General features: G+C 34.4%; 2 protein-coding genes across 2 annotated transcripts; both read left to right on the top strand.

Annotated features, from left to right (window-relative positions):
• The first annotated feature begins 706 nt into the window (after positions 1-706).
• On the top strand, positions 707-5,258 carry LOC145588717 (uncharacterized). Its single transcript, XM_081645329.1, has 6 exons — positions 707-1,832; positions 1,938-3,096; positions 3,351-3,545; positions 3,626-3,728; positions 3,842-4,266; positions 4,868-5,258. Exons 1-6 carry the CDS (start codon positions 707-709, stop codon positions 5,256-5,258), a joined length of 3,399 nt encoding a protein of 1,132 aa, XP_081501455.1.
• A 1,483-nt stretch (positions 5,259-6,741) lies between these two features.
• LOC145588716 (uncharacterized) lies at positions 6,742-8,394 on the top strand. The gene is made up of 4 exons (XM_081645328.1): positions 6,742-6,954; positions 7,085-7,189; positions 7,267-7,704; positions 8,227-8,394. The coding sequence occupies exons 2-4, from the start codon at positions 7,106-7,108 to the stop codon at positions 8,392-8,394; spliced, it is 690 nt and encodes a 229-aa protein (XP_081501454.1). The 5' UTR covers positions 6,742-6,954; positions 7,085-7,105.
• The last annotated feature ends 2,983 nt before the right edge of the window (positions 8,395-11,377 follow it).

The raw sequence follows: 11,377 nt of genomic DNA, 5'->3' as shown, positions 1-11,377 counted from the left end.
TCCTCAAATGTAAAACTAAGTGAATTCGACTATTCGGCGCAAATTAAAGCGGACAACGAACAACAAGATAATCTTGATCACAAGTACGAGCACGCTTCAATCACATTTACACTCCTCTAGCCAGGTAACTACTAGTAACCTTAAAGGCTTTAACTTTGATTAACATGTCTAAGAATGCATGATGGGGTAGCTAGAATTCATATTTCTTTCTCATGATTATATAATTATCATGTTTATTTATTGTTGTTCCTGTAATTAAAGATTGATTACTTTCCTACCTAAAAATACATGCTCTGATCTTAGGATTCATTGTGTATTATTTTTAGTTGTTTGATGGTTTTTTTTTGGGTGATTGAGTCATTTACATACTCAATAATAATCATAAGTTAAGAAGATTTTAAACTTTATTGTCTTTTGATTACCGTCATTATTGATTCCATTTAGTGAATTCTATATATTGTTCCATTTAAATTGATTCCTCTTCTCATATTTTGCTTAGAATAAAAAAAATAATAATAATGTGAGCATGTTGCAGCAATACTTTAAGACATATGCACTACATACTCCTATATGACTTATGAACAAATAATATCATGGTTTAGGTGGGATGTTGAACATGAATATAAATATATATTTCTCTTGTATTGATTTGAATCCTTTTTAATTTAAAATATAAAAAGATTAAGTTATTTGGATTTTTGTAGAAATGGATACCAGTTGGATTGATTTGTGCCCTGGGGAACCTGCATATTTCAAAGGTTGCATGGAATTTATTAAACTTGCTAAGAAGACTCTTATAGATGGGAAAACTAAATGCCCATGTAATAAATGCAAAGTAAATAAATGGTTATCCGTAGAAGAAGTCTTAGGACATATTTTGTGTAATGGCTTTTTTAAGAAGTATCGAAACTGGGTTTTTCATTGTGAATTTGATGATAAGAACAATAACTCAGAAACCCATATTAATGAAAAGGTAGTAGGGCGAGATGATATGGGTGGTTTATTAAGAGAAGCATTTAATGTTGACATTCCACACTCTCTTTTCGAATCCCATAACATGCACGAAGATGAGACTTCATATGATATGCATGAAGTGGGTAGTTCATATGATATGCACGAAGAATTTGATTTTCGTTGTGATGTAGATAATGTTAATCCATCTACTTACTCTAGTGAAGAGGATCTAAAGTATAACAGACTAATGGAAGCTTCTTATGAGGGTTTATATGAGGGGTGTACTACTTTTTCAAAGTTATCATTTCTTTTGCACTTGTTTCACCTTAAGTGTATGTTCCATTGGTCTGTTGAGTCATTCACTAAATTGCTTGAACTTTTAGTTGATGCATTTCCACAAATCAACGAGTTTCCATCGTCTTACTATGAGGGCATGAAAATAATTAAGGACTTGGGATTAGGGTATGAGAAAATTGATGCATGTCCAAATGATTGCATGTTATATTGGGGCGAATTCGCTGAAAAAAGTGAGTGTCATGTTTGTCATACATCAAGATGGAAAACTGTGAAAGGGAAGGAAGGCCATACAAGTGAGAAAGGTAAAGAATCGTGTAAAAAGGGTGAGTCAGCTAAAGTATTGCGATATTTTCCTCTTATCCCTAGATTAAAAAGACTTTATATGTCATCTAAAACAGCAAAGGATATGAGGTGGCATTTTGGTCGAAAGGACGATAAGGTATTAAGGCACCCAGCAAATGGTGAAGCGTGGAAAAAATTTGATGAAAGATATCAAGAATTCGCTGCTGATCCTCGTAGTGTTAGGTTAGGTCTAGCAAGTGATGGTTTCAATCCATATCGTCTTATGAATACTAATTATAGTACTTGGCCCGTGGTTTTAGTTCCTTATAATTTACCACCATGGCTTTGTATGAAGCCATCATCATTTATTTTGTCCTTGATTGTTCCCGGTAAATATAGTCCAGGTATTGATATTGATGTGTATTTGCAACCATTAATCCATGAGTTAAAGTTGTTGTGGAATGGTGTTGATGCCTTTGATGCATATAGTGGGGAAAACTTTAAAATGCGAGCAGCCTTACACTCCACTATAAATGACTTTCCTGCATACGCTATGTTATCTGGTTGGAGTACAAGAGGCTATAAAGCTTGTCCTTCATGTGCTAATTTCACTAACTCATATAATTTTGGTGGTAAAATTTGCTACCCTAGACATCGAAAATGGTTGCCACTTGATCATCCTTATCGTTCCCAAGCCCATTTATTTGATGGGACAGTGGACTACGATGTTGCTCCAGTTCCTAAAAGTGGGAAAGACATTTTGAAGGAACAAGAAATGATTAAATATGTCTATGGAAAGTCAAAAAAACCCTCTAAGAAAAGAGATAGAAAGAAAAAAGGGACATCCACTAATGAATTTGATGATGACCATGATGAGAAAGATTCTAATAAACTTCTTTGGAGAAAGAAAAGTACGTTTTTTGACTTGGAATATTGGGAACACAATCTTCTAAGACATAATTTAGATGTTATGCACATTGAAAAGAACGTTTGTGACAATTTGTTAGGAACTCTTTTAGATATGGACAAGACTAGGGATGATGAGAGTGCAAGAGAGGCCCTTAAAAAGTTGAATGTAAAATCTCATCTTTGGATTGATTCAAGTCAAGGAAATTATATGCCTCCCGCGTCATACACCATGTCTACAGAAGAAAAAGAACGGTTTTTAAAAGTCTTACAAAAGCTTAGAGTTCCAGATGGATATGGATCTAACTTGCAAAGATGTGTGAACATGAAGCAACGTAAACTTATCAATATGAAAAGCCATCACAATAATATCCTCATGCAAGACATCCTTCCGGTTGCTTTAAGAGCATCAAATACCACAAAAGTTATTGACTTGATTGAGGAGTTGTCTTGCTTTTTTAAGAAGATATGTTCAACTTCTATTGATACCAATGAGTTAGATGACATTCAATCCAAGCTTGTTTTGACTCTTTGTAAGATGGAACAAGAGTTTCTACCAACATTTTTCACAATCATGGTTCATCTATTGATTCATTTAGTGGATGAGGTCAGACTTGGAGGACCTGTTCATTACAGATGGATGTATCCTGTTGAAAGGTTAAGATCTTAACTTTAATTAATGTCAAACTTTCCGAAAGTAAATAATATTATATTATAATACTCAATTTTATATATATATATATATATATATATATATATATATTCATATTCATATTCATATTCACATTCTTTCTTTATTATATTACAAGATACTTGGCATTTTTGAAATCTCATGTAAGCAATAAGGCTCAACCTGAAGGTTCTATTGCGGAAGGGTTTCTTTTATGAGAGACAGTTACTTTTTGCTCCAGATATTTAGAAAGTGTTGAGACCATATTTAACAGACCGAAAAGAAATGAAGATGGTGTTGTAAACAACATCTACTTATTTAATTCGGGCTGTCGTGTAGTTGGAAAGCAAGAAAATTTTCGTCTTGATGAAAAAAGTTTAAAACAAGCTCATCGCTATGTTTTGCTTCATACAGATGAGATGAAACCAATTCTTGAGTAAGTAGTGCAATAAGTTAATAACAAAGTGATTACTTACTATTATTTTGTTAGCTAACATAACTTTTTTCTGTCTAAAGTGATTTCATATTCCTAAAAAAGCAAGAGAATCAATTCCAAGTGAACGAAATCATTGAAAATGAGTGGATAATCAATGAATTTGCCGAGTGGTTACAAAATCAGGTTACAATTTATCAAAGTTATTTTTATTTATTACTTTTTTAAACATAGAATGTCAAACACAGGTTTAACGTAAGCTTTTTTTTTTTTTTTATTTTTCTATTTTATTTACATAGATCCGCAACATAGATGATAGTACACCAGACGGAATGTTAAGAAAGGCCTTGGCCGGTGGTTTAAGTAATCGATGTAAAAGGATAAAAAGTGTTATCATCAATGGTTATAAATTCGACATTTTGGATCGTGAGCGTTATCGAAAGACACAAAATTCTGGCATTATGTTAGAGGCAGAAGGCCAAGAGTATTATGGAAGACTCAAAGCAATTTTTGAATTAGATTATTATGGCTCCCACAAGGTCATAATGTTTCGTTGTGATTGGGTTGATATAACAAGGGGTTTGAAAAGATACCGTAATGGGAATGTTTGTGTGAATTTCTCGAAGCTGATGCATACTGGTCGAAATTTGCACGATGATCCATTTATTTTCTCATCTCAAGCAAAACAAGTTTTTTATATCGAGGATGAGATAAATAAAGGATGGTTACATGTTGTTAAAACTAAGCCAAGGGACTTGTTTGATATGGGCGATGATGAGACTTAGTTTTTTTTTTTTCCTTTTACCGTTTAATGCATAATTTTTATTTATTTTTTCTGTTTCAGAACATTGTGCTAATGTTAAAGTATGAATAATATATATTTTTTTCTTTAAGCTATATCAGTTTTGATCATTTTTCTACTTGACCAATGATTACTTGTTTTTATTGTATTACAAACTTCTCCACCAGACATGTACCTTCTGTTTTTTTTTTTTAAAAAAAAAATTTGTTTCAGTGATTGGCAGGTGCAAGGCGTGCTACAAGGAGATCAGAAGTGGATTCTGTTGATTTGTGGTCAGAGGTATCCATCTTGCATAAATTAGTCAGTCTTTACATAACATTAGGGGAAAAAAAAGTTAGTTGTCTATAGTAGTAAGACCACTTATAAATGACATTGAAATTAAATTTTTTGGTCAGAGGTATCTATATTTTGTGATATTGAAATTAAATTTGTTAGAACTTTATGTGTCTTATGAGAACTGAAGTGTTTAACTTTTACAATAAAGACTCTTACAATTGTTTTGGATCCTCTTTTCCCTTTTCAGGTTCATTAACATGAGTTATCGTAGCAAACGAACAAGGGCAGCAACTGCATCTGATGCTGTACTAAATAAGGCTCCAAAATTGGTATCATCACATTCATCACAACCACTTAAAAATCAGCCTAAACCTACAATGCCTTCTGCCTCAGTCCAAAATTCACGGGGAGCTAATGGTAGATGGGGACCATTTAACCCTCCAAACGTCATCAACACCCAAGACCTCCCTCCATCTTCTACTACTAACACAAGTGCACTACCTCCACCCCAAAAAAGCAATCCTATATGGAAGAAACCAATCAATGTACCAACTCCTCCAAGCATCACTAACACTCAAGACCTCCCTTCATCTTATACTACTACACAACCTCTGCCCCAAAAAAGCAATCCTATTTGAAAGAAGCAGCATAATGTACCAAATTCTCCTAGCATCACTAACACACAAGACCTTCTTTCAGCTTCTACTACCAACACAAGTGCACAACCTCCACTTCAAAAAAGCAATCCTATGTTAGATAAGCCACTTAATGCGACTTTCCATCCAAGCATAACTAACACTCATGGATTCCCTTCATCTTCTACACAAAACACCTCTAATATTCCCCCTAGAATTCCACCTTCGAAGCTATCAAAACCACCTACATTCCCTTCCACCTCCCATACTTGTCATCAACCATGGAAAGAAGAAATACAAGCTGCTCATACAGAAAAATCACCCACAAGAAATAAGGATAAAGAAAAGCATGCATGTGATGAAACAACAAAGGAGAAATCCAAAATATTCAAGCTTCGACGTCGTGCATTACTTCCCGAATGGCTTAGTACAATCGATTATGATGACAAGGAAGAGGTTCTAACCATTGGTATATTTCTTTATTTATATTGATATGTTTGTGTATTGATCACGAAATAAATTAGTAAATTTAAAATAAGATAAGGACAGCAAAATGATAGTAGCCTCTAATTATTATATAACAACACAAAGCTTCTGTTTTAAGAGTGATTGTTTTGCCGCAGACCTGAGGTACTGTCTTAATTATTTTTGCAAGACCAAATTCATCAGATATATCCTACTAGTTGGTTCAAGGAATTTATTTCAAGTAAAATCTGAATCATAACTATACAATGTTTGCAAAAAACGATCACTAAACTAGACTATGTATAGAAAATTACCTAATGTGATTCAAGCTGCAGCAGATTGATGAATTCATCGATGTTAATAAATCTATGAAGTTAAAGCTAGTCTGAAACAAGTTTAAACCTGGTCTGAAATTTAAGTTAAAATATAGTGTATTCAGATTTTTAAATAAGATTATTAATATTCTTTTGTTATCTATAATATGTTTAAGTGTTTGATTTTCTTTTTCCATAGATGCTGATGGTAAGAAGCAGTTAGTTAGTGGTCACATTCCGCTTATTGAGGTCTGGAATAACAATGGAGTTAAATATGTTGTGAACTTTAATGAGTTATGTCAACCGATTCGGAAAGGTGGGCATATATTGGTCCAATTCCTTGGTGGCATTGCAAAAGAGGAGTGCTATTGCCCGCTTTCAGAAAAGACTTGGCATGAGTTAGACGCGTCTTTAAAGGGGGACATTAGTAAATTAATAAGGGTATGTATACCTTTCATCTTTACTAAAAGTTTTGTTCATATTAATAGTTATTTATGGAATTATATATTTTTGTAAAGGATCGCTTTGTGATCCCTAATGAGGAGAAGTATTACACCCAAGCTCTACAGCGTGTTGATAAAGTTTGGAGGGGTTATAAACATGATCTTAAGAAAAGATACTTCAAACCAGCTGAAAAATCAATACGAGAAATTTGTGATAGTCCCCCAAATGGAGTTAGCAAGAATAATTGGATTAATCTGGTCAAGTATTGGAATTCCGAGAAAGGGAAAGTAAGTTTCAAACAATAGAGCAATCGTAAATAAATCATATTTTTTGGTTCATATATTTTCTATCTTAAATATTAAAGGTTTCATGAATCGTTGTAGGAATTGTCTCAGATCGGAAAAGAAGCACGAGCATCTCTGAACCAAATTCATAATTCCGGTGGTACAAGTTTTGCAAATAGACGTGCTGATTATGTATGATTTATTTTACCCTTTGATTGACAAGATAATGTATATTGATCTGATGCATTAATTTTTTTTTGGAGTTTTCAGTAAAAATATATACCATATCTAAAAATATTTCTCTATGCATTATAAATAATAGGAAGATGAGCACGGAGAAGAAATGAGCCTATATGAACTTTGGCAACAATGTTATAGAAGGAAGGATGGGACGTTTTTTGAAGGCACAGATACAGAAGAGTTTCTGGTATTAGTTCTTCCTGTTTGTTTAGCTTCTATTATTAGTTCATTTTACTTAATTATTATATATTTTTTGTTTTGTAGGAAGATGTTAAGGCTAAGGCTGAAAGCTTAAAGCTAGCAGATCCTTCTGGTTCCAAGTCGCGTATAGACATAGAGAATGAAGCTTTTGAGGCTACACTATATGGTGCACAAATTCCAGAAAAACCACTAGGCTATGGATTTGGAGTTCGAAAAGAAGACATTCATGGTGTGCGTGGTGTACTTAGAAAAGAAGGGATTGGGAAAGGATCAAGAGTGGTAGAATTGGACAACATGACAGTGGAGGTGTCAAATTTGAAGGAAGAAAATAAGGAACTTCATAAGCAAAATGAAGAGATAAAAGAAAAGTGTGATGAGAATACAAAGCTACTAAATACAATGACAACACTATTTTCACAAGTTTTAGAATCGATTCGTAGTGGAGAAGGTTCGTCACAACTTTTAGATGCTGCACAACTAGCCTTACGTATGGCTCCTCAGGTAATATAACTAATTCATTCCTCCCTTCCTTGTTCATATGACTTTAGCAATCAAAGCTTATTGTTTTTACTTTGGTCTGGTGAAATCCTTGCCACAAAATCAATGTCATTTTCTTGTTGTTGGTGCTGTACTTATTTCAATGTGTTAGAACTTAATAAAAATAAAGCAAGGAGTAGGAGGTGGAGTAGGTGAGGCAATCAACACTTAGCCATAATGTAGATCATTAGGGAGCAGGGTGGTAGAGTAAACAAGGCAGTTGAGCTCATAAATATGGTTTGGGGCTTTCTAATTAGAAGATAAATATGATAATTACATCACATTGAGATATGAAAATAGTTTGGTATATATAAATGCATTGAACAAGAAAAAAAACTGAGAATAGGTGGTCACATGACTCTTGTTATTATCCTAGTTTCCGTCTAGAATTTGTATGCTTCAGTATAGTTGGGTTCTGCTGCTAAATGGCTGCCACAGCTTGCAAGAGCTGTGTAAGTGAATGTAGATGCAGGCTTTGTTTGGGAGTTGGGTTGTGGTTTGGGTGCTGTTGTGAGGGAGAAGGAAGGGGTTTTCGACGCAGTAGGGGTGCAGCAGAGTAGTGCTAATTGGGAGGTTAAGGGTGGCAGAAGTAAAAGTTGTGATATGTGGGTTTCGGCTTGCTGCAGACCTGGGGGTGTGAGAGGTAATCATTAAGAGCTATTGTTTTGTAAATAATTTAAGAGCGGTTGTTTTGAGAGTGATTGTTTTGTTGCAGACCTAAGGTAATATGTTAATTATTTTTGCAAAACCTATATCCTACTAGCTGGTTCCAAGAATTTATTTCAAGTAAAATCTGATTCATAACTATACAATGTATGCAAAAAAATCTGATTCATTCAAGCAGCTCATTTTGCTAACATCAAGCTTTTTAACTTTATCTTCTCTCCCTGCCAACTACTGAAGTCTATCATATATACTTATCCTAAGTTTGCTTTATATTATAGTTTATATGCTAGTAAGTTAAACTTAAATCACATATAGTGGCTGCTGAAGTGCTCTAAGTGTAAGTTAAACTTTGCTCTAATGGCTGTCATCAGTAACTCTATGATCTTATATATACTATCTCCCGTTTGTGTTTAAAAAAGTGGGAGTTATGTTTGTTATATATGTATAGAAAATTACTTACATTTTTTAATATCAATTTCAGGTGTCTAATGACTCCGTAGACCATGGAGGCGGAAGATATGAATCAAGGGATGCTTAGCTCGTTTCACCATTGACTCAGATTAGGAAACTAGTAATTATATTGATTGGCTAGATTTTAATGGTTTTGGAGATGACTATAGATTCAACAGGTTGAAGATCATATATTTTAGCTTTGAGGTTGTCTTTTGGATTCTGAAATTAGCTAAGAATAATTGTAAGTATGTAGGAGTTCAAACATATTATTTGATAAGCTTTACTTTAAATGTTATGGTACGGTGTATTATAATTATTTTAGACTATATATTTTGGACGTACTATTTAATTTTTAATAATTATGTTACCTAGCCTCTTAATTTGTGTATTGTTTTTTTTCAAAATTGCAAATTTAGATTGGTATTTATACATATTGAAACATTCCATTATTCTCCTAATATAGAATTTTAGAAAAGAAGGGAACTCAAATTCTCGACGCTTTTTAACGTCCATCTAATATCCCACCAACACTTGCTATGAGCTGCGAAAATGAAACTGCCTACATTGAACTGCGTCGACAAAGCAATACTTCGACAGTTAAAAGCGTCGAAAATCTCGACGCTTTAAAGCGTCGATTAAATATTTAGACAGGGAAAAGTGTCGACAGTATTGACGCCTAAAAGCGTCGAGAATTCTCGACGGCCAAAATCTCGACGCTTTACCAAAGCGTCGAGAATTTATTTTTCGACGCTTTTAGGCGTCGAGAATTTGCAAAAAAAGCGTCGAGTTTAAGCGGATTTTGTTGTAGTGATAGAAACACAAGCTCTCTTATCCAATGAACTCACAATCAAAGGGCTCTCCTCCAACTCATCATCATTCAAATTAAGCTCATTCTCAATCACATTCTCCTCAAAGCAACCATGGTTATCATGCAAAGGAGATGGGGTGGAAGAAGATTGGTATTCAAAATAAAGGAATGGGGGAATGAAATCACCATCAAGGGAGGTGGGTTGGGGAATCGACTCTCCAATTGGTTTTTCAGCACTCCAAAACTCTCGGTCCTCATCACCCTCAAACATCCAACCTCCCATGGAAACTACTTCACAATCCTCATCATCTCTCTCTTTCCTCACAACTTCTCCACGCTTCAAAAATTGCAATGTCCCATCTTTCATAACTTGAACTATCATTTCCTCCACATTAAGAGAAGCCAAAAATTTTAGTTTTTCTTCAACTCCATCTAAAGGCTCAATGGAACGAAATTCAAATTGGGAAGGAGGTTCAAGATGCAAACTCACTCTTGGAACATCCATCTATACACCCTTTTCCTCACTCATAGTCTCTCTAACATCCTCCTCAGACATTTTGGAGCTATTAAAACAATCATCATCATCTTCCATATCTACTAATGTGGTAGAAACCTCATTTACATTCAACATTGATGACAATTCATTTCTCATCTCCTTATTCCTCATAAGAACGTCCACATTACTCTTTTCTAAATTTTTCAACATTTCCATTTGGCTTCTCATAATCTCCAAATATCGCATCTCATGAGGAGACTCAAAGCTAGATTCTAAAGATTGGAAATGTGAAGAGCATTGAGGAGCATCATGGGGAAAGGGATCATGTACAAGCATGCGGGGATCAACATTAGAGATATGAGTAGCATGATCAAAATGGGGGATAGGGGCACAAGTAGGCATGCAAGATTCATCATACATGGAACATGGAACATCACAATTATCAATAGAAACATTTGAATAACTATGACCATGACCATAAGTATCTCTAGCAAACCATACATAAAAGTCCCAAGCATCATCGATTGACAATGCTTGAAATCTACCATTAAACATGTTTTCAATAATGTCTCTAGTTTGCTCATTCAAATCATGATAACAAATCTCGCAAGCCTCCGAAAGATCACAACCATGGTAACTAATGAAGTTCTCTAGTCTATTAAAGTACACCTAAAATGGATCATTCTCAAATTGAGAAAACGAGGTACTTTCCATTTTTTTTCTTTCAAAACAAGCAAAAAATAAAAGAAAAGTATTACAAAGAACTAGACTCAAGAAATAAAAAAAACTCAAACATAGACACCGTTCCCCGACAACGGCGCCATTTTGACTTAGGGAAAATGTAAGTCGTTCTCTAATCTCCCCTAGAGCCAAACAAATTTATAAACACTTAACAAACCTAAATACGAGTATAGAGGCAAGTCAAGGGTCGAACCCAAAGGAACGGTAATGTTCAAGCGCTCTCAATTATGCGCCTAAGCTAGGTCGAAGCCAAAGATAAGAGAGAACACTAACAACTAACAAACAAACAATCAAACAAATAAAACATTAGGGAATGGGGATCAACAAGTAATCATGACAATTGTAGCAACTCGGGAACAACATGCAAATCAAAGGTTGCGAAGACTAATGGTAAGAGCAATCAAAAGAGCTCAACAAGCTATCTCCTAGAGGTCTAACTAGTGCCAACTAAGATAGACTCTAACTAGGAACAC

This window comes from Chenopodium album, chromosome 17, assembly GCF_948465745.1.
Source record: "Chenopodium album chromosome 17, dcCheAlbu1.1, whole genome shotgun sequence".
NCBI classification, from domain to species: Eukaryota; Viridiplantae; Streptophyta; class Magnoliopsida; order Caryophyllales; family Amaranthaceae; genus Chenopodium; species Chenopodium album.
This window is presented reverse-complemented; position numbering and strand designations above follow the sequence as displayed.

Bases quoted from the DNA above. Each gene is read 5' to 3' on its own strand.
- LOC145588716 (XM_081645328.1), top strand. From the start codon at position 7,106: ATGAGCCTATATGAACTTTGGCAACAATGTTATAGAAGGAAGGATGGG. The intron at 7,190-7,266 runs GTATTAGTTCTT...TTTGTTTTGTAG, and splicing joins CAGATACAGAAGAGTTTCTG to GAAGATGTTAAGGCTAAGGC. The intron at 7,705-8,226 runs GTAATATAACTA...TTTGTTTGGGAG, and splicing joins CCTTACGTATGGCTCCTCAG to TTGGGTTGTGGTTTGGGTGC.
- LOC145588717 (XM_081645329.1), top strand. From the start codon at position 707: ATGGATACCAGTTGGATTGATTTGTGCCCTGGGGAACCTGCATATTTC. The intron at 3,729-3,841 runs GTTACAATTTAT...TTATTTACATAG, and splicing joins CCGAGTGGTTACAAAATCAG to ATCCGCAACATAGATGATAG. The intron at 4,267-4,867 runs GTTACATGTTGT...TTCCCTTTTCAG, and splicing joins GATGAGATAAATAAAGGATG to GTTCATTAACATGAGTTATC.